Genomic DNA, 27,866 nt, shown 5'->3' with positions numbered 1-27,866 from the left:
TAAAGTGCGTACTTGTTGTCTCGAGGCCGCCCGGTTAACGGGATGGAAGAGGGTTGGCGATTGCGCGCGGTGGTTGCATGTCGCCGGTCGAATTTCGACGCGACGCATCTTCAAAGATAATGTCTCCAAGGAAATCGCCTCGTCGAAGCAGCGACCGGTCGCCACTCGTCATCGGTCCACTAGAGCTCATTTAATAATAATCGTTCTCTCTTTTGTTTTCTTTGTATTAATTAGAGCGTATTTAGGCCTGCGGGCTACTTTTCCCCGGCGACGCGCTGCGAGCCCCATCGACAACAAAGGCGAGACTTCGATTCTTCCTGATCTCGTCGGATGTTGGAGACGCGGAAAGAGAGAGAAAGAGAAAGAGCGAGAGAAAGAGAAAAAGAAATAATGACGATTCGCATCTGCGAGTCTGGTCGAAAATTTGGACTCGGCCTTTCTAGGAGCTTTGTCATCGGTAAATTTTCTCTTTTGAGAAATTATATCTCCGTTTGAAACGGGTCAGAGGCTTTTTTTTTTTTTTTTTTTTTTTTTTTATTTTATCGGCGAGTTAATTTTCTTCCCTTTATTGGCCTCAATATTTTTTTATCTATTTTATTTTTATTGTTTCTATTTATTTATTGTAGAAAGTGGATTGTCCGCATTTCTTCCTTCTATCAGGATTGGCATTTTCTCCTCGCTATGCGAGATTATTACCATTTTTGCAAAACTTTGCATTGGGAAGAATGTCTGTCTGCGACAGCTGATTTACCGAACGCTTATCTAAACGGATCTCCTCGATGTAACTGCTACTTTCCGAGACTTGAAAGTTCTTTTGCCTCCTCACCGTTTCCCTGCTTCTTAAATTGCTGATGGATTACCTGTCGTTTCATTCCGGCGAAAAGGAAGAGACCGCGTTGCGTCGACGAGAAGCGCGAAAAACTGCGGAAATTGTGAAAGTGTTAACTTTTATGCGAAACTTATTACGCCACTTTTCGCCCCAGGGAAATGTATTCGAAAAATATCCGGAGGTTCACACGGAAGGAAAATATATACAACACGCAGAAAATATTACAAGATAATTACACACACGGGAAATTTTCAGGCATTTTCGGCGGTATGAAATATTGGATAAAAGGAGAATTCGCGCGTATACACGCGGATTATTTTTCCCTCCATTGTTTTTTTTTTTTTTTTTTTTTAAAGAGCTTACACCGCTGATAAAACGGTATCGGGAAACTATATCATAACGAAAAACGTGAAAATGCAATTGCAATATTTTTCATAACTCTACCAATACGTTTACACACGATAAGCGGAATACACACGTACATGCTTTCACACACGTGCGAAATATGCGAATCCACGTTGAAGGAATCTCTGAGAGAAGAATATAGTTGCTTTTGAACCTAGCTATAATTTTAGGATATTTGTTGCAATAATTATAATAAATCAAATTATACGTGTAATTGATTCAATTACATTTATCATTAGAGATATTATAAAATTACAGGTGGGTCCAGAAATATCTATATATAATTAAGACTCTAAATCCGAATTTGCCGATATCCCAACTTTGTTATGCCGCTTTCGCAATCACGCATTTAATACACGTGAAAATAATATGAGGTTCTCTTCGGTCTTCTTTGCATTTTTATCGTGTAATTTAGATCAATTTTGTCAGGTGATCGGCTTTCCGTCCGATCGACGCGCAACGAGCGAGCTGAGTTATTAATTAGCCGAATTAATTTTCCGAAATTCGAATAAATCCTTGGGATTTATTAGAATTCGATGATGCGTATGGCGGGGCGGAGGAGAAGGAATATGATCCGATGGAAATTATTTTTGACAATTCGGATATTGAATTATCCGAATATTTATGGATTTTACGCAAACGACCCCGGAATGGATTTTCTTGGGAAGGGAAAAATTTTCGTAGTAAATACGAATTTATTTTTAGTATGTACCACGCATCGCAATTACTTTTCCTGTCCGATCCAGCTCGCGGCTTCAACGCGAATTAAGGATCACACAGATTCGGTTCGAACTTGATTCTTCAAACGAAGATTGAAAAAAGGTTGATTCTGAGATTCTTTTACCCTTTTTTTTATCTACAATTATATATCTTTTTTTCATTATACTTATTATCGTTATCACCGTTCTCTTGTAACTTTCTCATCTTGTTATCAGCCCGTCGACACCGATTTGTTTTGCTGCCGCCGAGCCTCGTTCCTGGAGTATATTAATTTTTAACGCAGCATAATCTTTTTCCACGCTCTAACAGCGCAACGCATCTTTTTCTTTCGTGTCGTGAGGAAAAAAAAGAATAAAAAAACAATCGAGGAAAAACGTCTAATTAACGGAGCTATTTCGCAGAGCGATCTCTCCTCCTCTCTTTCGCTCTCCCGCTCGTTTTGTTGTACGTTTTTAAATCGTACGGAGGCGCGATCAAGGCAATCACCTCTTTTTTTCCCCAACTCTCTTCTCTCTCTCTCTCTCTCTCTCTCTCTCTCTCTACGTTTCTTTTTATGGCTCTTCATCTCGTTCTCTTTTTTCTCGTTTCTCACCGTTTTCGATCGATCTCCCAGCGATTCCCGGACTCGCCGAAGCTCGAATTTGTTGTGGATGACGCGCGTCACCGGTACTCATCGTCGCGCGTGGGATTATAATCGTTTAGAGTCCTTTGTACAGACTTCTGATAAATCATTCTATAACTTTTTTCTTTTTTTTTTTAAATCTTCTTTCTGCCATTTAGCCTTATGTGGTAACGTTTTATTTTTTTTTAATTTTTTTTTTTTTTTATTTTCTCCCCCCATATCTCGTACTGCAAACTAGCGAGAAATTCTCTTCTTTCCCGCTCAATCTCTCCCTCTCTCTCTTTCCTTTTTACATATCTACTTACGTTGTATAACGGTGCTTGTGTTGTACAGCTAGAAGTTAGCTAGACGTGGGCCCAAGAGACTCCGAGGACGCGGACCTTAGAACGACCGGGGGATGGGGGTAGAATCGGACTTTTCCGCGGAATTTCCCTTCCCGGGGTCTCTTTTTCAGGACCGAACGATCTGCTGACGATTCAAGGACGATTCTCCGGCGGTACGTGAGAAATAATTTACGCAAGACCCTGTCATGTCCCCTGGTCCTCTTTAATTCTTGACACATTTGGATTACTTTTCCGAAAAAAAGATTTTTCTCTCTGTACCCAGTTAAATGCGCGGAAATATTGACCGTGAATTATTACGCGCGTAGCCTTTTGAAACCAACCGTGACGCTCTTAGCGCTTTAGACACGATTTCTCCCTCTTCCCTTCACGTTTTTATCTCAACGGTTACCACTAATCAGATTGCTTAGTTAGAATAAATTTATGTAATTTGTTTGGCGATATCCGTTTTACGCTGCGCGCATCCGAGACTCACGCTTTTGTGACTGCGTTATTTTATCCGGTTCCGGGTCGCGATCCCGCGTAGATTAAGAGAAATCGATCGGATCGATCACGAAGGGGATGAAGAAGAACAGAGGGAAAGATTCGAGGGACCATCGTGTTCCGGCACATCGGTCTCCGGCGAAAGCAGAAATAAAAATCAATAGAGCGGAGCAGCCCTCCTGGAAATATTCCAGCTGACGCGTGTCGTTCTTCGGTTGGTTTCTTCTTCTTCCCCGAGGACCACGAGTTCGACGAACGCAAGGAGAGTGATCGCGCGTAAGTCGGGCAACACTTCCGATTGATCGTCACTCGGCCTCTCTCCTCTCGCACGAAATAATTCTTGTTGGCATTAAAAAAAAAAAAAATATAATAAAATAAAATAAAATAGTTACTTCTGGATCCAGACACAATTTCATGATTATTCTACTGACAAATGCGATTATTATTAAAAAAATAAAAAAAAAAAAAAAAGTTGTAATATTTAACAATTTTTTCTTGATAAAAAATATTTCATATACAGGAATTTATTCTTAATTATAACTTATTTAACTCTTTTCCTACGCTACTTATAAGTAGAATTTTTTTTTATCGAGTCAATTGTAATTATCACCGAAATAATCACAAAATAAATAAAATTATGTTTGGATTCGGAGAAAACTATACTTTTTTCTCAGTGCGATTCTGTCTCGAGAAGAGCCTGCGGCGGAAAAAGAGAAGACGTAACGAATTTTCTCTTCCTCCCTTTTTTTTCCCCCTGGTTCTTTGCGAGCGCAATCGACTGCCGCAGCACAGAGTCACTCGCGAGTGGTGCGCGCGTATCGGACCGTATAGATCGAATTGCGGACCCCATTTCATCACTTTGCCGCGCACGTAGGTACGTATTGCGCGCAGCGGGTAGAAGACGCGGGGGTCAGGGGGATGCTGTGGTTGGCGAATGCGAGTCGCGGAGCCGTCGTAATCGCTCGGGGGGTTGGAGGCAATTTTACGCAGTGCTGCGCCCATCTTCGTCGGCTGTTAGACCCGAATGCGATATGCGACTGAAGGAAATAAAAGAAAAATTCAGTTTCCGTCGAACAAACTGCGAGTCCGGCTGAAATACTCGTGTCCGGATTTTTTACAACCTAATCTGAAGTCGGAGGCGAATACTCGAGTTTCTTAGTATCGGATTAATAACGAGAGCGCCTAGGTATCGATAGGAATAATAATGTCGCGTCGGGTATCTGATATTTATTCGACACGTTTAATCGAAACGTGATCGTATCGATTCCACGCGTCAGATTTCCTTTAAGAGAGACACGCGTCCCTCGAGGAATTTCGGAGATTTTTTTTTTCTCTCTCTCAGCGCGGACTCTCGATATTGCGAGAGGAAGTTGCGCGGATCTAGTAGAGCTCGGGAGAAATTACGCTCTCCCTCCCCTTCCCTCGGACGCTTCGATCAGCGTCCGATATATCTAACATTCGATATATACACGTAGCTACCTTGTCCCGCGGGATAACGTCACGATAAACGCGACGCGACGCGGCGATTCGTGCTCATAAAACCCCCCACGACGGTGACCCACATAGCGGATGTATAGCGGGGTGGTATAACGCGCCGTTCGTGTCCCGGGTGGAGTACCCCGGGATCGACGGGAGGCGAGAGAACGATGGTTTTACGACGCGGTGAATCTGCACGTGTCGTACACGGCTTCCGGTACGGTCGCCCTTGGGCCCCTCCGGCTCTCTCTTGAAATTTTCCAATACCCCCTGCCTCCCAAACCTCCGCATTGATTTCCCGAAACCCCCACGATGCTCCAACTCCTCGAATTCGCCTCTTTCCGTTGAATTTTTTGCGTCTCCGAATTTCCTCTGCGTTTCGATGTTATTATTGTTGGAAGAGCTTGGCGGATGAGCGCTTAAACTCCAACCACTTCGTAGGAACTGTAATTAGCGCGATTAAAACCGCCGGGGTAGCTTCGCCGATAGTTTCGAGTCAGCGTTTCATCCCCAATTGCGTTCCGCTGGCATATTTTGCTGTTTAATCTGTTCTTCTTACCTATTATTATCGTCGCCCATTATTATCGGCCAGCTTTCTCGTTTCGCGCGCGCGCGCGGATTTCGTCCGATTTCACCCCGGGGTCCCCCGTGGTTTCTGACCGAGCGAGATCTCTCGGGAGCGCCCCAGATGCGCACAATGTAAAACGGATACCACCAATCAGATTGCTTAGGTAGGGTCAAGATAAATTTATGTAATCTAATTAGTAGGATCCGTTTTACCTTGTGCGCATCTGGGTCCACTCGATCTCTCTCATAGGCGGGCGCGTGCGTGTATTTTTCTTTCTTTCGTTCATCGTCGCCCCGGCGATCGAGCACTCCTCTACTATTGATATGTCTGTTTCTCGCGCGGTGCCGTTGTCTTCCCAATCGCTCGCGCTCCTTCACCCTCTTCTTCAGGGAAGAAACGGACCGCCGCTTGTGATGCCGATGCTGACCCTTCTGCTGCTCGACGGGGCTAGGACGGCGGCTCGACGGCCGACCACCGATCCAGCGGCGGCGCCGGCCAGGAGCTAAACGATACCTTTGACGTCGTGTTGGATGTGAGGCAGAGTAGTGAGGCCGGTCAATAACAGGCTCAAGATCAGGAGTAGCCGGGTCGCCCCGGAGTCGGCGAGGCTCGTGCTGCCGCATGTCTCCTTGGACCCGACTTCCAGTTTCGCTGCAACAGAAGAGACGCCGAGCGATCTTATTGTTAGCAACTCTCAGTAACTATGGGGGGCTTTTACTCTTTCATCCCGCCTTCTTCAGTGAGAAAGAAATAGAAAGTTATTACTTTGGAATCTTCAACGTCATTCTCTGTCTTAAGCGAAAGATTTTTAGGAAAGAATTTTATCCGCGTAGGTTTTTTTTAGTATTAATAATCACAGCGTTGACTGTCTATCGTTAAGAATGGATTACCAAATACAACTAAATGACCACAAATTGAATGATTAGCTACGTTGAGTAGAAAAAATTACTTGGCAATTTTTCCAAAAGTCATAAATCTAATAGGCGTATGCTCTTTATCTTGGATGAGTTTAAAGATACACTGCAATCAGGTTCATAAATCTTACTTTACACAGTTACGGCAGAGAAAAGAAAAAAAAAAGCAAGCGACGATAGAATCTCTATGCACTCGTTAACGGAGAACGGTATTTTCATATTGCGCGTGCAACATACCCTAAGAGCGAAGTTTCACGGTAGCACCTGTCCATTAAGGGTTCTCTCTCTCTCTTTCTCGTCGCGCGAAACGATTGCAATGTAAAAGTGCTTTCGTGACCGCGATGACACGTCGGCACGCCACGCCGTTTAATCTCGTGCGTGCGTGCCGGGGGGATCAGACCGTAATCGTAATTATCATATAAAGCGACGTGGTCGCGCGAGCGGGTACAAATTTTAGACTCTTATCGCAAACGCGAGCATTACCCGCGCGGCAGCGGCAGCGGCAGCGGCAGCGGCAGCGGCAGCGGCAGCGGCAGCGGCAGCGGCAGGTCTATTAACGGGCTCACGCCGATAACGCTTTTTCACGGTACGCCAAGGACCAATGCGAGTAAACTTGAACGAATTCTTATCGCCCGTACTCTATTCTCGCGTTCCGCAATAATGTCACAGCGTAGCGGTAAACGACTTGATACATGTTTTAACGATTTCTTATCGAAGACCCGCGCGTGAAATTTATTTACATACCTACATCTGGAATTGTATCGTGCAGAATTAATTTTTTCTATATATTTGTAAGAGCAGTTTTTTTTTTTATTTGTCAATTAACGTTAGAAGCACTAATCATAAACTTGGCAAGATTTAAGCTTTTGTTTTATTTGTAGTTTTAACGAAATTACTTTCCGATATATAATATCAATCTTTTCTTTACTTTGCTAATATTTATGAATTTTATATTAATTTTTTCTATTCTTTGAGAATAATTTAGCTAATAGAAATTTCTCTAAATACTTGTAGTGAAACTTTCCCTAAAGTTTTATTAAACTAATCAAAAGTTATTTAATACAGATTTCATTAAAAACTACGTCCAATGCCCAATGCCCAATGCCAATGAAAATTGCCCATCGATAAAGAGAAAGTTAGCTCGCGCGGAAGGGTGGGACGTAATTCAAGACATCCTCGCCTGATTTCCCATCGTGCGAAGCTCCTAAGTGGGACACTTGGCGAAGCGCACTTGATAGCAGTTCTGAATAAATAATGTAAACTCAAGTGTCGGAGTATCTCCTCGTACAATAGTGCGTTCCGCGAGCTAGCGACGCGATATATTCTCGCGATCGCCACGCTGCCCGTTCAATTTCCCTCTGCTTTTCCTCCTCCCGCAGAAAAGTTTGCTTTTAATTCAATCTTATCGGCCAGATTTTATGCGAGACAATTTCCGATAGCGTCTCGTGCCCCTCGGTCCTTTCGAAAACGGGACGGGACACGTTCGCGCCTCGTAGAGAGTCGCTTCGATTTGAAACGATCTCTCCGCGGCGGTCTCCAGCCATTGCGAGAACAATCAAACGTACTTGGCGCTCAACAGGTGTCATACACAAGACAATTGTAAGTAACGCGCCGGAGTCCTCGATAGTTACGAACCGAATGAATTACCTAACCACTTTTCGTCGTTTTCGCTTCTATGTACGAGTATTGGCGTCTGATCACCACCGATCTAGGTGATTGCACGTTCGCTCTCATTGTGGAGAACACACAACTGTTGCGCGACACTTTCATCGAACTTGAAATTCAACTGTCCTACGTCCCTAAAAGTAGGATGTTGCAAATTTTAAATAAATTTACCTATCAGACAACGATATGTTGGTATTTTTAATTAAGTCAAGATAGACACGTGTTTAATTGACAGGAAAGTTTACCAGAAAGTTGAAACAACCAGTCCTAAATCCACGAAACCGATAATTCAACCGCGTCGTCGTCGTCGTCGTCGTCGTCGTCGTCGTCGTCGTCGTCGTCGTCGTCGTCGTCGTCGTCGTCGTCGTCGTCGTCGTCGTCGTCGTCGTCGTCGTCGTCGTCGTCGTCGTCGTCGTCGTCGTCGTCGTCGTCGTCGTCGTCGTCGTCGTCGTCGTCGTCGTCGTCGTCGTCGTCGTCGTCGTCGTCGTCGTCGTCGTCGTCGTCGTCGTCGTCGTCGTCGTCGTCGTCGTCGTCGTCGTCGTCGTCGTCGTCGTCGTCGTCGTCGTCGTCGTCGTCGTCGTCGTCGTCGTCGTCGTCGTCGTCGTCGTCGTCGTCGTCGTCGTCGTCGTCGTCGTCGTCGTCGTCGTCGTCGTCGTCGTCGTCGTCGTCGTCGTCGTCGTCGTCGTCGTCGTCGTCGTCGTCGTCGTCGTCGTCGTCGTCGTCGTCGTCGTCGTCGTCGTCGTCGTCGTCGTCGTCGTCGTCGTCGTCGTCGTCGTCGTCGTCGTCGTCGTCGTCGTCGTCGTCCCGGTCCCGGGAATTGATATGTCATGCGAGGAATGAATTAGTCTCGATGGGATACTTACACGTAGCGCCAAGTAGCTGCGGCAGATATTTCTTCCAGAAAGTGCACTGCCTCACTCTGGGACCACTGCCGATCTCCGTATTGTTGACATCCAACGTTAGATACTCTTTGTTGGAAGCGGTGTGCGGAGGCCAGTAAGTCAACGAGAGCTCGCCGTTCTCGTCAATGTTTGGATCCCTAATCATACAAGCGTCTAAATATACAACTGTCCCGATGGTATACCGAAATATCGTCAGAGAAATAACGTTAGATTTCGAGGTATTTTCTAAGTAATTTGTACGGCAAGAAGGAGATCGCGAATTGGTATCAACGATGGGATTGAAATAGACTTGGAGTGGATTAAAAATAATGCCCTTTTATTTTTGAGTTCTTAAACTACACTATTTTCAAGTTTACTTATAAATACCCGAATGAAAATTGATTCCCACCGTTACATAATAATTAGTTGGCCAATTCATCTCGTGGATGTCCAGCACCGAGCCAGAAATGTAACGTCCTAGATATACTAATTAATTATTACAATCTAATAACGAGCTAGAAAAGCTAAATATCTAAAAGTTTTTCGCCGCGTGCTAGTCTTTTGCCGCGTGTTGACCTTACGCAACGATTGACCGACCGCCGCGGTTGTGTGAGTACGTGCGTGTGTTTACATCTGGCCGGCACCTTGCGCTCGAATTTCGCAAGGTGAAGGACCGCGCGGGCGGCGGACGGCAAGAACCGGTTTTTCCTCGGCGAATTCGGCAGTCGACCGTCGCGGTAGTGTTAGTACGTGCGTGCGTTTACATCTGGCCATCGGCCTTCGCGTTCCAAGAATCCAAGCTCGCAATCGCAAGGTGGAGGACGCGCGGGCGGCGGACGGCGAGAACCAGTTTTGGTCCGGCGAATTCGACGAGCGAGTCGAGCGAGAATTGCGTAAGGTTAGAACAAAACAGTAAACAAGTACGCGGTGTAAAAACGTCTAGACATCTATTTTTTATACACGGTCCGCGCTGGACAATGAAAAGACGACCGATTTTGTTTCTTTTTATTTTTACAAATATAAACGTATGTAAAAGGATTATGAATTAAGAGACTTACCCCGTTCTCGCAAAGTTCGCCCAATATCTCATCATCCTTTTCGACAGCTGCGTCTCCTCGTGCGTGTAACCCTTAGACGAGTCCAGTGGTTCTCCGAAGACGTAATTGATCTCATCGGCGTGCATGACTCCAGTCCATCGCGGCCACGGATTGTTTCTGGATCTGATGCAAATTATTTTTTTTTTTTTCAACTATTAGTTAAACATATATTTATCTTGATCTATTTAGAAAGAAGCACAAAGATAGATACAGTTTTCCAAAAGTCCATAAATTTATTTAGATACGTTTTTCTCTATTTTCCTCATTAATAAATGGTCTTCCATAAATATTTGCAGAGTGTAAAACATTTCTAATTGTTTGAGCACTCACTACTTTGCCCGAACATGTTGCAATGTCTATACTTATTTGACTGCAAAATTTTCAACTTTTTTACTTTGTTTCCAAATAACAAATTGTCTCAGGATTTGTATAGTAATAGGAATTAATAAATATAATTCAAATTAATAAATTATGCTTGTATTGAAAGATATTCCAAAAAAACCGGGTGTGCCAATACTTTTTGGAGCCACTGTATATGATGAAAACTGATAGACAAATGTGTCAGAAAACTAAAACGATCTGTATTAAATAATGTTAACGTGGCATGGCAAAATATTAAAAAGTGGTTTTCTCGTTACCTATGTTTATAGTAGTACATGTAGACGGTGTGACCGGTGTCGGCGTAGCGGCCGGCGAATTCGTTGACGTTGCAAGTAAACTGGTAGTCGCCGACGATCTTGTCGAGAGCATCGCGGTTCGCGTGCGGATCGTCCGGGTGCAGCCAGTCGCTATATTCGTAGATAATCGCGTGACGGCCGATTTGATTCACGTAGGGATTCAGCTCGGAGACGGCGCTTATGAACTGGTCGCGCGTCACCTTTACGTCCTCGGCGCCGTCGATCCGGAACAGTTCCGTCAGGTAGTAAATAATGAAGTAGAAGCCCTCCTCGGTGTTGGAGCCCATCAGGATGTTGGTCTTCTTGAAGGACATTGTGGCGAGCGAGCGTTGGGGCGTCTCGTCGAGAAAAGCGCCGTCGATCACCGGAACGAACGGGAACTCGCAGATCCCGAGGGTGCCCCATTCGTTCTTCACCAACTCCTCCGCGTTCTTCGTGAGCAGGCAGTCGATTACCTCGCGCAGGTTGTGACGATCGTGCGGACAGCCCACCGCCTCGGCCAGTCGGATACCGCGCACGATCGATTCGTCGCGCGAGATTATCGCCCACGGCGCGGTCGGCGAGCCCGACTGCATGATGGCTTGGTTGAATAGATGCCTGGAACAAGAATTGCCAGTTTCCGCTTTCAGTCAACGAGAGAAATAGTTTCTTCGTCTTTTTTGCACAAATGTAAAATATATATATGTATGTATGTATGTATGTATGTATGTATGTATGTATGAATATTCAAATCAATATTACGCTTGATTGTAAAAATAGATACCAAACTAAATTAATTAGTTGTATTTTCAAATACTTGTCCAAAAGATCTTTTTTGATTTTTCTTTATCGGTGAATTTGTCGTCTACTTTTCAAAACTGACCTGGACAGCGGAGATAAAAGATGCATGGAGACGGATACTGCCCCCGCACTTTCACCGAAGAGCGTCACGTTGTCGGGATTGCCGCCAAACGCGGCTATGTTGTCGCGCACCCATTGCAGGGCCATCATCTGATCGAAGAGGCCAGCGTTCCCGGGCACGTCGGATGTGCCAAAGTACAGGAATCCGAGGCTGGCCACGCGATATTGCATCGACACCAAGATTACGTTTTCCTCTGACACCAGGGTCTTGTGGTCGTACACGTCGAGGGTGGCCGAGCCGGAATAGAAACCGCCTGGAAGAAGGAAGGCCTTGGGTTTTGTGGTAAGCAATACGTGCGCAACATCGGTTTTCGCAATTACTTTCCTAATGCAATTTTCAAAACTTTAATATATTATAAATGGAAGAAAAGCAGAAAAATATCAATTTATTTTATTACTTTTTTATAACAAGTTTTTATTAATTTTTTATCATTTGATTGTAATTTTTATTTTATTAAATTTATTAAATGTAAATTCACGAATTAACGTTCGTCCGTGCAATTTGTAGAAATTTTCCCACACGCTGGGATCATCGTTCACGACGTCGTCACGTAAGTAATTTCGCCATTTGACACTCCCTAATAGCGTAACGGCGGCTATTTTTTTTTTTTTTTCTGGGGTGCGTGAGGTCGCGCGTCATGGCTAAAAATATCTCCAATTGGATAACGTTCGAACGTTAAATTTTATTTTGCGACATAAGCCACCGGCAGACGCATCAATCACGCCGCAACAAGCGCATGGTGACAAGGCAATGGAAGAATCTCAAGCTTATAAGCGACGTAAACGGCGGCGTAATGTCGGCTGATATCATTCAGAGCGCGACGAAACGCGGGGCTAAAAGGCCTTAACAAATGGGGCCTTTAGAAGTACTTCCGACTTGGCGAGAAAAAAACGTGTAGTCACGTAAAAGAAGTACGCAAATGCTGCGCAACAGTCTCCTCGAGTCTTAGAAACAAAGCAGCCGCGAAAACTTTTTGGCATAATTTCCGGATAAAAAAAAAAGAAAAAAAAAAACAAAGATTTTTCATAAAAATAATAATTAAATAATAATAGTAAAAAAAAAAAAAAAAATTAAAAAATTAATAAATCGTCATAAAAATCGGACCACGAGAAAATTCAGATGATGGATTCTCATCATTGGGAACTCACCACCGAATATCCATACCATGACAGCGGCATTTCTAGGCCTGGGCCGCGGCACCACCACGTTCACGTACAGGCAGTCCTCGCTCAACGGAGTGTTCGGATTCCACATGGTGGCACCAGGAAAGTCGCCGAACACCGTGTCCAAGATCTGCACGCAGCTGTTTGGCAGGGTGGTCGCGTTTAGTATTCCCGACCAGCGTTCGACCGGCCGCGGATGACGAAACCTCAGCGGACCTGAAACCCAAGATCCGAAAGTGAGATGAAATTATTTTTCGTATATTCTTCGCTCGTTTTATCACCCTTTCAAACGTATATTCTACGACGAGATCTAAATATTGCCTGTATCAAGCAGAGGCGATGCTTTACAAAGTTCTCTCTTTCGTAATAGCATTCTCCATTCTCCACTCTTAATTCTCTTAATTCGCTTCGCGGTACTTACCAATAGGTTTCTGGGCGTAGGGTATACCGAACCAGGCGTCGACGCTCTTGCCGGTTGTCGTAGACAAAGTCTTGCCACGAACCATGCCTTTCCGGGTGCGCACCACCAGCGGATCGTCGGTGTGGCCGATGAGAGCGGCCGGCCGCGGAAGGTCCTCGCTTGATCTAGAACTTCTAGCGTCCTCGTGCGACGACGTCTCCTGCGCGGAGTGTAGATCGTGCTCGTGATGCCTGCTCCGGTGGGACGGAGTGCCGCGACAGGGATCCGGCTGCAGAACGAGAAGCAGGAACAGGCTCAGCACCAACAGAGCCTCCATTCTGCCGGTTTGCCAGGAACTTGGATTCTTCGACATCGTGCCTGTTTAGCTGCAAGAAAATAATATTGTATACATTATTTGTTGTGCCAGAGAAAGTTAATCTTATACATGTATCAATTAGTATAAACTTTGATTAAGTGTCGACACAAAAATTTAATTAGATGAATTGGAACATGTAAAATGTGTTAAATTTAACTCAAACTCTTTTTCCTGTGTGCGTCTGTCGTGTCTATCCTTCTCTCTTACGATTTGTAAATTGCTATAATTAATTTTTCACGTCAAGTAAATTTAGACTCGGCTTCTCTATTCTGTATATTTTTAGGTGACTTGTAATCGTCAAAATTCAAAATAGAATAGCTATTAATAATTATGTGCACTGCACAACATATGTATATATATATGTATATATATATATATATATATATATATATATATATATATTAAAAAAAAAAGAAACTTAAATAGAAACAAATAATGCACTTGTAAATTATTCGTGTACGTAGAATATACGTAAAAATGCACGGCTTATAAATTATAAATAGAGTTCTATCTTGAAATCTGACGTAAAGTATAGATTGCCTAAAACAGATCTGGTATATACAGCGTGAATGAAAATCAACAAATTAATCCATGTGAAATATTGAAAAGACAATTATTTGAGAAAGAGCATGCCACGTGTAACTTTCTGGCCGCTTATTGAGGGATGTCAAAAATGGGAAATGGTTAATCAGCATCGAAAAGCGCTTGTTTCTTATCAGACGAATGATAAATTATAACTACAAAAAATAGCATTTTTTTTTTTTAAATAGTAATTTTCTTATAAGCTAATTTATGCAAGACTGCAAAATGGCACGGGATAAACGACGTTTGCGAGTAAGAAATTGCAGTTTCGAGGGTATTCGTAAACGTATTGCCGTTCACGAGAGATAAATCTGATGTGAGCGAGTTGCATTTCTCAAAGCGCAAGCTGCGGATGCGGCTGTCGCCGTCGCCGTCGCCGTCGCCGTCGCCGTCGCCGTCGCCGTCGCCGTCGCCGTCGCCGTCTCAATCATCAAATATGAACGCTTCCTATAAAAATGTAACTATCACGAGCAAAACTTATTCTCGACTCGTTGTTGCGCGCAACTGACGCAGATGTGCTACAATGTGAAAAATGTAGGCGCGAGAAAAATCTTCCGGCGCACAACGTATAGTCGCGGACGCATTAATTTTGTATGGAATCCACGGAGAACAACGAGTTTCAGTCTCCACCAAGATTCGAAAATAAACGTCGATAGAGATACCACTACTTTTCTTCGCAAACGTTCTGGAAAATTTTCCTTCGCCGCAAAATTACTCCCGCAGGAATTAAGTAATCCTGTCCGGCCGTAATTCAAACCACAGTTAGTTTCCCGCACGTTTGCGAGAGAAACTTAATCGGCGATCAGGATTATTTGAGCTAGAGCTAGGCTAATTTAATTAATCGCGTTATTCGCGCCGGATTATTAGCCGCCGATTAGATTTGTGCGGAATTATTTAATTTATATTCGCCGAGTCCGGATCTATCTCGCTGCAGGAAGGAAACAGGAATTTTGGCGGCCGTTATGAGCGATCTGTCTCGTTTAAATCGCATCTTCGTTTGTACATGTTTGTTCTCTCTTTCTCTCAATCCCTCTATCTGCTCCCGTGCTCCTTCCGCTCGGCAGGTTATCATGATGCTATCATGATAAGGCCGTTATGTAACTGCTGACAGACGGATGACAAGTGTCCTCGCTTGCCGTTTAAGTCTTTCCGCGTAATTTTGCGAATTGCAAGAACAATTGGATTTCTATTACTTTTATCGGCGTGCTTTTCAAATTCCGTTGCCTCAACGCCGTTTATAACGTCGAATTTTTTTTTTTTTTTTTTTATTCGTGATTAAACACAACTTGACAGAAATCTTCCCACGGTCAATAATCCTACATTTTCGCACATTATTTTTCATTAAGTAATTATCGCAATTGCATATGCGGGTAAATATATGCGAAGGTTTCAAAGTTTCACGTACGACACATTAATATTCTCAATAGTATTGAGGCACGATACGATTCGAGATACCCTGAGAAACTCCCGGGAGTATCTAGGGCGTCTCGATATTACAAATGAAAGTGAGTTTGATTTTAATACGGGGTCTACAATGTCATCGAACGCGCGACTTGGATAATGCCGAATGGCTCCGAGTTATCCGTGTGGCGGCATGGTTTTTTTTTCCCCCTTTAGCCTACTGTAGCTCGTCGCCATCCTGCAAATTGCAGGAACATTATGAAACCATGCAAATGAAAAATTCCGACAAGGTTACGACGATATTGGAAGCTTGCAGGATATTAAAAATGAAGTAAAGTTCCATAATACCATCTCCTCCTCTGAATACTGAGTTTGATCCTTCGAATTTTAGACCGGGGAAAAAAAAAACGGCGGAAAATAAAAATTGTACAAACAATTAAGCATGTTACTTCAATTTGAAAATTGAAAGCTCAACTAATTTCAATATTGGAGAGAATAATTATAAAATATAATTGTGATAATGCGAAATATATCGCGTCAAAAGTAAATTAATCAAGTTGAAAAATTTTGACATGCAGTTTACATGATATTTTCATTACATTTTTATAGTCTAATTTTGTTTAATCGATAGCTTGTCAAATCAATAAATTAATTTTTTTTTTCGTTGGCGCAAAAACTTTCAAGCGTTACAAAGAGCTTTTAAATATCTTTCAGAAATAAAACACTTTTTTTTTTCAGTCTCGTTAAAATTATTTTTCCCTGCGTTCGCGAAATAAAAAATTTACACTTTATACATTCTAAACAGCGGCATCTCCGCTCGACAAATTTCAAGCGAGATACGAGAAGACGTGCAGCCTAGACGCGTTAATTTTTAACGGCGGATTCTCTGACCGATTCGGCACGGGATGCGGATGTTCCGCTACACGCGTATTATTTCGTAATACGAAGTCGATTTTTGTCTCACCGGGCTGCTCATTATTTTATTACGGTCCTCTCAATTTTTCAACATCCAAAATCCTATCCAAGTAAACTCTCTCCGCGACGCGCGCCGTCCTGGTTTCTGTCTATAATTCTCGTTTAAACGCGATTTTAATTTGCAAGCTGCCACTGCCATTTCGCGAGAATGCTGTAAAAGTCGATGCCTCGACATCGTCATAGATGTTTCAAAAATCGACTCCAGATCAGCCAGGAGTCCATTCTCCAAAAACAATTCTTGAGAAGTAAGATATCTTATACTCGCGAGCTACTATCGGGAAATACAATATCGCGGCGTGCGGTAAATTTTTAAATATACCGTGCATTCGATTTACGGGGACGCGTACATATTTAATATACAGGGCGTTATACGTGACAATATGCATTATAAATATATTATGCGTTAGAAATACATAATAAATGTTACATACGTTGTTCAATAGATGCGTCGATTCAGTCCCTGCTATCGTCTATCTCTTTCCCCGTCTCACGCGGTGGAGGAGGGTTCAGGAGGATGATAGTATTCTCTAGTTACCACACGAAGGTCCACGTTGATTAGCAACTTCCTTCTACGTGTTCCGCGCGCGCGCTCGGTCACACGGGAACGTCGTCGACGCGGAAGTTTACGCACGAGGATGGAATTAACGTCACCGTGAAATTCTAATTTTTTGGCTGGCGAGACGAACGAGTCTTCTCCACCGTCGGAAACACAAAACCAGCCTTCGGCTTCTTAGATTCCGAGCGCGCCAATGATGGGGATCCTTAATTCAAATATCCAAGTTTGAGCAGCCGTGCGATATTAATTACCACTAATTGGAGCACGTTTTTTTTTTTTTTTTTTTTTTTTTCAGCCGACACGATTCGCAGCTCGTTCAAGAGTTTAGAAATCGGCGGATTGGGTTCATTAAAAGACGAACAATTGAGAAAAAGAGACTTTAAGAAAGAAACTTTAGCGCGAGACGCGGGATTTTTTTTTAGATTCACTGGGATTTTTCAACGAAACTCGCCGCAAGATTTGCTTTCTCTTTTTGTATCTGTCGTCGTTATTTCTCTTCCCGCCGACGTTCTCCCGACCCGGCTATCGATACTTATGATACTTATTCAATTAGGATGACGCGGAAAATCTGCAAAGGGATATCAGCGCGGTATCGCGACGCGATAATGACGACGGACCAGACGAGCCGATGAAAGGCACTGACGGCAGCTGCGTTTACGAGAGTGACAGCGCGAGGCCCGCATTAGAGCCACGAAGCGACTAGTTACTTCCCTTAGCACTGCGGCAGCATTATACGTTATCGCGTGCTTGATATAGGTAGGGTACGCGATCCACAGCCAGCAGGCTGCAAGCGCGTAGATCGATCGGGCGGGGATCGCCGAGCCAAATATTGAGGCGGCCGCACTTGGCCACCCTCGGTGAAATTTTCCCAAGGAGAACGGAGAGTCGAAATAATATCAGTTTGACGTCACCCCGACCGAATTGTAATTGTAAATAAACGACGCAAATGCGTCGGCATGACGTCCAAAGTGGCCGAATTGTGAGAACGAAACGACGCGAGTTTGACATAATTTGGTGGATATGATGTCATATTGGCCAAATTATAACAAACAAACGACGCAATTTGGTCAATGATATCATTTTGACTTTCTCTTCACCTCGCGGGGGTTCTTGCGGGGGAGAGAGAGAATAATAGATTTTGTTAGAGTTTTTTTTTAACTAATACGGTACTACACGCCCGACGCTGTTATTTGACAGCCAAAACTAATGCGGCTAATTTTCTCTCCCTTTGTATTTATGCACGAACCATCTCGCTCTTCGCGTATTATTTTTTTTTTAACGATAAATCGATTTGAAATCAACAGTTCTTCCGAGAGAAGAAGAGTATTTCTTTGTCCTCTCGTTATTGCCCTTTATCCCTTACAAATACATACATACATACATACATACATACATACATACATACATACATACATAGATAGTTGACTGTAGAGTAGAACTCTAGTTGATCGTTGGATAAACTCGGTAACTCAATTAAGCTGTAAGGTCTCGTGGTATTCTCCGCAACTTTGAGCCTTCCACGAGGTAGTTTGCTGGTCATTAGCCGATGACCGGTAGGATGTTAAGGGTGTGTTGTACTCGAGCTCTTGTTATATTTAGAAGCGCGTTCTTTTATTGTCTCATTAAGGGATGTATTAAACTCTCTATGTAAAATTGTATTTGCGACGTTTCAAAGTTTTTCATCAAACGGGAGAAAAATGGGCGCTGATTTAATCGCTTCAAATTTCAATTTATATCCTTCTAAACTGTATCTTTCTAAGCGTATTCTACCAAACGTATTCATCTCAAATTAATCGAAAAGGGTAGAGTTTCTTTTTTTACCTTCGTTTATTATTTCTCAAAAATACTCAACTTACAACTTATTACTTTGTAATAAGAAATTAATTTTAAATCGTTGGATTGGAGAATAATACGCCGAAAGTGGGATGGACGTGCATGGCATGCAGGATACATATATTCTAATCAATTGTATATATCAAAGAATGATTTTTCCAATAGAGACAAACGCGAGGAGATAACTTCTCGTCTTTGTCGATGTGGAAGTGCGAGAGGAAACTTGGAGTTACACTTGAATTGAAAACCGAACTCGTTAACTTTCGGCGTGCCCACCTCGCGCCTCTTTCCTTTTCTCTTTTCCAATACTTACAGCGAGGAAGACGCGAGAGGAAGATGCTCGAGGCGATTAGACTTGAGACGGCGGCGATGTCCTCCTCCGGATCCGAATCCGCGACAGGCAGATCCGCTTGCCCCCCTCCTGTCTCGTCTACATTCTTCGTTCGTAAAGCATTACTCGTTTCTGTAACAGCACACAGCGCGATTGATTGAACGAGGGTGTGTCGGAAATGAAGGGTAAAACGCTGACAAATGCGGGGGACTGCCGCTCGTTATTTGCGGATTACTATTGGAAAGGAGGACTCGCGAGAAGAACGAGGAGGACTAGAGGGAGAGAAAGAACGAATTAAAGAGAACGTATCTATTGTGGCTCCGAAAGTGACGAAGACAAACTACATACACTTTTACATACCTATATTGTACTAGTATAGGTACAATATAAATTAAACAATTTATTTAGAAATTATTATAGATACGGAACAGTGGATAAAGATGTACGCTCGAGATATATCTTTTATCTGCTCTATAATAAAGCGATGCATTTAATTTAATAATTAGACGCGACTTAACGTACCTATATGGTACATACGACGTAAAGCGACGAGCGAACTTTACGCGACGCGGCGACCACCCCACAAAGCTCTTTTCTTTCTTATTACTCGTATTAATTCGCGATTTAGACTTGTACTCGAGTAATCTCGCCTTCGATCTATTCTTTCGCAAGATCTTCGAGTCGGTGATATTCTATGCTGTACGATATGAGAATAAACGCTTGGACGCTCGAGAAATTAGAATTTTTAACAATATTAATATTACAACTATTAAATAAAAGAAAGGATTTTAAACCTCAAGACCTCCGTATCTTTGACGGATATAAAGTCAGAGTGCCGCAATGTTGAATAACCGACTACCCCAGTAAAGTTCGCTGGCGCATCACCGGAACACGCAGTTCTGCGGCGACTGTTTTGCCGCGACGGCAAAAACTTTGCCACCGCGCAACCCCCGTTCTCCACCGCGTATTAAATTGGATTCCTTCCCTCGCTATCCCGCGACATAGGCCCTCCGCGTGTTCCTTACTATTCCATACTATTGCAACAACTCGCTCGGGCCGAGCAAATACCGGAAGCGGCGTCTACGAATTTTCGTTATTACACGGACAAATGTGCGCGGACGTGCGCATGCACGCGAGTACAGACACACGGACGATCGTTGACCGAGAAACGAAAGGTCAGGGCGTCACTGGCTCGGCTTGGCTGGCTGCACTGCGGCCCGTCGAGTTTCGCGGCGCGGACATTTAGGAAATTATCGTAGGGTCGGCGGGGGTTGAAACCCGCACCGGCCGGCTGCTCGGCGAAATATGCATCGGCGCAGCCCGGTACCGGGCGTGTCGAGAGAGAGAGAGAGAGAGAGAGAGAGAGAGAGAGAGAGAGAGAGAGAGAGAAAGGGAAAATCACCGGATGTCCTAGTCGGTAGAAAGAGATCTCGCCGGCCGACGTGTCGAATCGATTTTTCCCTCCTAGGACGTTCGTCGGAAAGATCAGAATAATTTTCAAGTGTTGAAAAGTACAAAGGGTGGTTAAGTTTAAAAATAATCTCTCCTTTCCTTTCAAGATTTTGCTATTTTCAATTCTTAAATTTTTATGTTTTTTTTTATCCTAGAGTAAAATATCTATATAAATTTTATATTTTATTATTATTTTATAAGATTGTCTTATAAGATATTTTATTTAATTTTATTTAAATGTTTTTTAACAAAAGCTACATTGTTAGAAAGCATTTTTAATAAATTGACTTCAGGACAAATAGACGACGGAAATTATGATATCTTTTACGACGATCCTACATTAAAATTTAATTTATTTGATAAAATTTTAATTATTCACCTTTGTATGAAAAACTGTGAAAACGACTTCTTTTTATATTTCGACAATTGAAGAGACGTAGTTCTAGCGTCCTGAGCGGAAGAGCTACCGGCAACTCTGGAAGAATCTCTGCGGAAATAACGCGGCGTGAGCATTTTTTTTCTCGCCCCCACGGGGCTTTCAATCGAGATCACGGCATTGTTTGCATCTTCGTTTGCGCGGGTGAATGATTTCTGCTTGAGGTACTCGCTCGTTCAAACTGTCTATCCTGGGACATCTCCTGAAAGATGCGCGTCACTTCCTAGCGAGATAAAATTTTGAAAATAATTCCTCGACGTGTGACGTAGAAAAATAATCGCTTCAAATTTTTCCTCCCTATCTCTCAAACTTTAAACAATGCCGAAAAATAGTTGTTATATATCAAATATCGAACGCATTTAGATAATAATTTAGATAATAAGAGAGAGAGAGAGAGAGAGAGAAAAAGATACGATTTTGACCCGAAATAGCAACCTGTCGAGTTCCGCTGTTGCGGGCCAGAAACGCGAAGGGTCAATCGGTCCCAACGCCGCAGTCTCGTCCCTATGACAGGGTAAAGGCGAGCGTGTATCGCCAGGTATCATCAGAGAGGTTATGGATGGCTTGTGGACACGCTAACCCAGTGACATCTCTAGGTCAGCCCGACTCGCGCGTACTTTCGGACCGGCTTAAACCAAGGAGGTACCCCGCAGTCTATCAAGTCCTGGAGCAACTCCCTTTCGAGTTTGCCAACGGCAAAGTGAGGTTTACGATCTGATCTGCGATGCTCTGAGAGGAAAATATAATTACTTTTGGATCCAGTTATTATTTTATGGTATTACTATAATTGTATCCAAAAGTAACTATAGCAATCGCTGATAACCAATTAAAAGAAAATAAAAAACAGAAAACTACAGTTCGAGACTCGAGAAATTTATGGCTGTCTTTCCCGTTTGATATTCTGCGCGAAATAAAAAGATCTCTTTTGCGGCACGGGACGAGTTGAAAAATCTTGCAGAAGAAAAGACGCAACAAGAGCGTCGAGTGGGGGAGGCAAAAATAAAAAAAAAAAAAAAAAAAAAAGATGCACATCGATAATAAACGTTATCGAAACGACAGACGCATTCGGCGGCGGCAATCCTTGACCCGGTTACCCGCGTAAGCGATCCAAATATTGACCTAATCTAGCGGCGACTCGTCGAGGCCCGTTGTGTTTTTGCAGCCGGTCAGACCAGTTTTTCTCGTAAAAACTCTTTTCTCCCCTTTTGCGAAGGAGTCGAGGATTTTTAATAATATTAATAGTAATAATATAACCGAGCGGCGTGCCAACTTGGCGAAAAGTCATTGCCAGTCGCTTTTAACGTGTTCTACGCGCGTTGGGATGCCTCTTTCATCGGAAACCTCCCTCGTTTCTCGTTTCCCATTTCGCCTGGTTTGTCATGGGGCGCGACAGGCTGTAAATAATTCTATTTTTTTTTTTTGGGGGGTGGAGAGCAGCGTTGATATTTGGCGGGCCGACTACGAGCAATCGGGAATTCGGCCGCTCGTGGCATGCGCGATAAAGCGGCGAGACGGTATCGGAATGTACCAGACACCGAGTCCTATTTTCTCTCGCTCTCGTTTCGACGTTTCCAGCCCCCCGTCCCCGCCGAGCGCGAGACCGCCGCTTTCTTTCGCCCTGGTCGATCTTGCGGGGTGAATCAAACCGGATCAATCCCCGAAAGAGACTTTGACTTCCTCTTTTTAACAGACGGTCGCTATAGAGCGCATCCTGCTCGAAAGCGGAAAGAGAAGACCACAAGTTGGTTCAACAATTAAAAAATCCGAGTACAATGGAGACAGAGACAGGTTAGAACAAAGATGGCAAAGTGAATAAAAGTTTGATTGACCGGCTAGAACGCGCAGAAAGATTTACGATCTCAGCAGTACGTAAAAATCGATCAAATTAATTCCAATACTTAACGAAACATGAAATTATAAAATCATAAAATATTACTCATTCTCTTATAAAGTAATAAAACAAACTTTTGTGCGCCTTTATTACTATTATTATTATTATTATTATAGTTATTTAAACGTCAAGACTTGAGAATGTCGCAGAAATAAACCGCAAAAGGGACGTCAATCTGCTTGCAAATTACAATAACGTGACTCAGCGAAGATAGTTTCTAGAGCGTTAAGTGGATCCGTTCGCTTCGCCGGTCGTGTTTCGGTCCGCGACTCGTCGTTATGGGGGGTAGCTGCATCCCTTTGTACTGCCGCATTTTCGCCGGCGAGAACGCACGACGACGACACGGTCGTTGCGTCGCATCGCATCGCGTCGCGTCGCGTCGCAGCCGCAATGCAGCGCGCAACCCGGTGAGAAGAAAAATCGTTCGCCGGCGACTGCCGAAACTTCCTTCCTTCCTTCCTTCCTTCCTTCCTTCCTTTCTTTCTTTCTTCCGTCTTTCCACCCTTCGCGCGTTCTCCCGCTCACCGGTTGCTTTCGTGGTGACCACGCGGCCACAAACTTTCAGCAAACTTTAGCAGATTTAAAATCTTCCTTCTTTCTTTAAACGTCTTTTTCCACTGGCGAGAAAAACGACGTATTTTTGGTAAGTGGAAAAGCGGTTCAATTACGTATTATTAGCAGCGGTGGGTTATCAACTATCGCGTTGCTGAAGGTCTCTTTTGTTTTTGCGCGCAGAATAATTCAGGGCTGATCCCGTTCTTTTTTTTTTTTTTTTTTTTTTTCTCGCGGAGAGATCGATCGATTCGGAAGACGCCGCGCGTCTGGCACTAATCTCGCATTTGTTTAAATTTATCGAGCAAAAAAATCGCATCTGCTGCAGCGATATCGAAACGCGGCCGCTCTTAAATGTTGATTTCATCAACGTCGGAACGTGACTTCGCAACCGCGAGAACGCTTTCGGTGTTTATCAACGAGATATTTCAAAACGACCCTTCGCATTTTAAACGCGCGACGTAATACGCCACATTGGCGCGAAAACTGCGTTTATGTAAAAAAAAAAAAAAAAAGGTTACTGATGCTCACATATGTTTAAGAAACGTAATCGCCGGCTGTTTACCGTGAAAAAAATGACTCGTGTATTTAATATTCATTTGTAAAATTGAAAAAGCGTAGATTGCGAATTGAAAATCGAATCAGGGAAATGCATAATTGTGGAGTCGACCGTACAGCCGAGACTTGATCATCCCTGTTTTTGGTTTCCGGTCCTAATTAGGCTTGCGAACCCAGCGTGACGTGTTTGCGCGTCCGCGCGGCGTTTGCTTTTTACGTAAATTTGCTCTTTTACCCTCGAACGCTTCTTGGTCCTCTCGCATCTCTATTCGCCATAGGTTCCGCTCGGTTTTCCAACCATCCGCTTGGCCCGTAGTTAGGTCGATTTTCGCGCTTTACCGAGCTTTTCGGCATGGACGAGCGATTTGCAGTAACGTTTCCTCCCTTGGATTCCGCTGACGTCGCATGATCGGATCGCGTCTGATCAGACCAAATCGATGTCGACTGGTCTGGTTGTTCTCGGCCAAGACCATCGCGCAACTGTCGTAACAAGGATAAGCTATAAACGCGACCGGCTGTTATCATTTACTTGGAGATAAAATCCGACAAATGTTCGGCTCTCTTTTCGCGGAAAAACCTGCTTCAAGCGGTTTTCGATGATTATCTCGCGCTGTTAAAAAATCTGGACCAAGCGACGAACACGGAACGGCTTCTTCAGGAGGCGAACGGACGTCGGCAGTCATTCATTCTTGTTTGCTCGACCTGAATCTCTTGAACGAGCGCGTGTCGCGAATCCGCGGCTCTCGAGGGTAAGTTATCTCGGCGGCGGCAGCCGTGCTGGCTGGTTATAAATTTCGATAAAAATAGAGGATACCTCGACTACACGCGGGCAACTGTACGTGTGTACGTGTTGGTATAAATAATAGCAGGACACGATCGAACGTAACGTATTAAAGTATTTACGGAGGCCTGCGGCAAAGGAGCGATACTCTCGCGCCGCTCCGCATCGCCCTGCTCGTACGAGGACCTTAGGGACGTCGCCGCGTCGCACAAAGCGCCGCGCAAATTGGACAGGAAATTAGACCCGGCTCTTCCAATAGAGCGAAAGAAAGGGCTCTTTGATGTAAAATGTTTTCTTACCGTTTCGACATCGGCGAAACCACGGTCGCCACGGACAACGTCACGGTAGGTAATCCCATTTGAAAAAAATTAAGATAGATATATATATATATATATATATATATATATATATAGTCGATGGTTAGTCTCTCGCAAACTTTTACCCTTTAATTGGTGGCTAATTCCGCGGAAAGCGACCCCGGGACACGTATTTATTATCACGCGGGAAAAGTCCTTTCCACCTTCATCCCCCCAGCTTTGCTTCTCAAAGTCGCTCTCGCGAATTAAGCGGCAGTAATTAATCGTGCCAGCGGCGGATTGCGAAAAAGTCGTCACTTCCGCTCCACTTCCGCGAGATAAAAAAAAAAAAAAAAAAGAAAAAGAAAAGAAAGAAAAAATGTGTATTATCGGACTTTTTCAGAGGCTAGGCGCGAGCTATCGGCGTCGACAGAATCTCCGGTTCCTGCGTCCCTGTTTATCACCGTCGTCGTTACTTATCACTCTGTTGCAGAAGCTAATCGGATTACGGGCGAACGATCGTGACCTAAAATCGATCGCGTCGTTTCGCGGTACGCTGCTGCACAGTGGTTAATTATTTTACAACGAGGAGCAGAGGCGGCGGGGGAAAAAGGGCTTTGGGCAGAGGGGCCGGGTAATAGCGTGGGCTTTAATCGACACGTTATCCAGGATATATACCGTGTCCTGCAAAAAGTTTCGCGAAAATACGAGCCAAAGATCGGCCCCGACGGTAAAAAATAAACGAACCCTGGTGTGCTTAGTGGTGGAGAGAAAGAAGCGAAATGAAAAGCGAGCTGCCTGTTTTCCGATGAGAAACACACGTCGAGCACTTAAGGAAGGAGAATCGCGTTAAAAGTCCACAGTTTACAAAACTAAGAGCGTTCAATCGACACGTTATACCGTGCACACAAGGATCCTGCAGAGATTCTCGAATTATACTGCCGCGTACTTGGCAGAATTAATAGAATATGGAAAGGAAATTTTTGCGGCAGGTTGACAAATATTGACTATTAATATTATTTTTAATTATACTTGTTTAAAGGTTTGCCTTAAACGCGGACTTTTGAAACTTTTCGAAACGTTAATCTCTGTACTTGTATTTGTAATATATATATATATATATAATATATTACATAGTACATATCTCATGTTGTGCTTATCTCGATTGTTCGAGTATCTCCCGTCTCCCGCATACAAATCTAGATTCCCAATCTGAGCGCGGTTAGTTTCACCGGGGAAAAGGTAAGGCAAGTCAAAGCTTACGAAGGACAGACACGGATTTCGTCATCTCCGGCGCGATTCGACGGGAAACGACGAAAGCGGAGAAAACAGAAGCAAATTTTCGAGGGGTCGATTTTCCCTCTTCTTTACTTTCCGTTCGATTCCGATCAGCGGCCGCTCGAACAACAACCCGGCTGCGAATGCTCCGCGTCAGCCGTCAGCCGTCAGGCTATCCCCGCCTGTCATCTACGCAGCCCCACGCAGATACACGCAGCTCTTTCCCCTGGTGCAGCCGTCGCTACGACAGCCGCGGCCTTCTGCGTCGCGTTTCGCAAGGGCCGAAGATAACGAACATAATGAGAGCGGAGGTGACACGGCGGCGGAAGAAACAAAGTAAGAGGAGGTGAGACAAGGCGAGATTGGCGCGCGTGGAAGTGAGAGACTTTTACGCGAGCCCGCGTAATAAAACGAGAGAGAGAGAGAGAGAGAGAGAGAGAGAGAGAGAGAGAGAGAGAGAGAGAGAGCGAGAGAGAGAGAGGGAGAGGGGAATCGATCTTCGGCACGGGAGAGCAAGCACGAGAGAGAAAGAGAGAGCGGGGGATAGCAAGCACGAAAGAGAAAGAGAAAGACAGACACTTACGATTTCCCGCGACGGAGCGGGGTAGCGTCCGTTCGTCGTCGTCCGTTGGCGAAACGTCGTCGTCGACGAGGGAAGAAGAGAGATAGGAGGCGAGGGAGAGCGATCTCCCGCAAGTGCCGTGACTCCCCGACGTAACTCCGCCACCGGACTCACAAGCGAGATCGAGTCACAGTCCCGAACACCACTAGCGCACGCGAGGAAAAGCCACCTTTGAGCGCCAACTCTGTCCTCTTCTTCTTTTAGGCCGGTTGTCCGCGGCGGCAAACTGCCTGCGGAGGCTGCGAGCTGCCGCGGCGGCGAGGGAGAAAAAGAAGGGAAGAAAGAGAGGAAAAAAGGCAGAAAGAAAAAGCGAGAGGGTTCGCTCTCTCTCCCTCTCTCTTTCTCTCTCTCTCCCTCTGGCGGGTGCTCGACTCGCGTTTTCCTACCGCGGTTTCGCGAGCGAGCTGGTCGCGCGCCGATCGTCTCTCGCTGCGGCGACAACAACGGTGGTGCAACGACGTCGCGACGACTACGGCGACGAGGGCTTGCGGGACCAAAGTGGCAGGGCGCAGGAAGAAAGAGAAGTAGGCCGGTTAACCGTTCAGGCCGCACTGAAGAGTCGAGCGAGCCGCGGGTTAGTGAGGGTGAACCGGCGGGCGGCCTGGAATCCCCCCTTTCTCGCATCTCCTTTCTCCCTCCAACTCTCTCTCGTGCACGTACCCCGCGCTTCGCCACCCCACGGTTTACCCCCGAACCTCTCTGGCACCCCTTTGTCGTCGCTTCTGTTTCTCTCTTTCTTGTTCATTCCCGTAACGCCGTTCTGCTTCAACCCTCGAACGCGACGGATTTAAAAAGATTGCTTTT

At 44.5% G+C, this 27,866-nt stretch overlaps 1 protein-coding gene across 3 annotated transcripts; it reads right to left on the bottom strand.

The window, feature by feature from the left end:
* Positions 1–509: 509 nt before the first annotated feature.
* LOC139110142 (acetylcholinesterase) lies at positions 510–27,606 on the bottom strand. Of its 3 annotated transcripts, XM_070669731.1 has the most exons (10): positions 27,024–27,606; positions 19,179–19,328; positions 16,908–17,237; positions 13,164–13,528; positions 12,728–12,958; positions 11,541–11,832; positions 10,640–11,275; positions 9,963–10,124; positions 8,887–9,062; positions 510–6,095 (listed from the first exon to the last, which is right to left on the bottom strand). In XM_070669731.1, exons 4-10 carry the CDS (start codon positions 13,513–13,515, stop codon positions 5,947–5,949), a joined length of 1,998 nt encoding a protein of 665 aa, XP_070525832.1. In that variant the 5' UTR covers positions 13,516–13,528; positions 16,908–17,237; positions 19,179–19,328; positions 27,024–27,606; the 3' UTR covers positions 510–5,946. The 3 variants fall into 3 exon arrangements, with proteins under 3 accessions (XP_070525832.1, XP_070525831.1, XP_070525833.1); XM_070669730.1 differs by having other exon boundaries at positions 16,908–19,328; XM_070669732.1 differs by lacking the exon at positions 16,908–17,237.
* Between the last annotated feature and the right edge of the window lie 260 nt (positions 27,607–27,866).

The sequence above is a fragment of the Cardiocondyla obscurior genome, linkage group LG19 (assembly GCF_019399895.1).
Source record: "Cardiocondyla obscurior isolate alpha-2009 linkage group LG19, Cobs3.1, whole genome shotgun sequence".
Lineage (NCBI taxonomy): Eukaryota > Metazoa > Arthropoda > Insecta > Hymenoptera > Formicidae > Cardiocondyla > Cardiocondyla obscurior.
The sequence above is the reverse complement of the archived record's forward strand: the minus strand, read 5'-3'. Positions and strand labels throughout refer to the sequence as shown.

Coding starts and splice junctions, on each gene's coding strand:
- LOC139110142 (XM_070669730.1), bottom strand. CDS start 13,515: ATGTCGAAGAATCCAAGTTCCTGGCAAACCGGCAGAATGGAGGCTCTG. Junction 11,833..12,727: donor CATGGTATGGATATTCGGTG/GTGAGTTCCCAA, acceptor TCCTTCTTCCAG/GCGGTTTCTATTCCGGCTCG. Junction 11,276..11,540: donor CTTTTATCTCCGCTGTCCAG/GTCAGTTTTGAA, acceptor TTCTTGTTCCAG/GCATCTATTCAACCAAGCCA.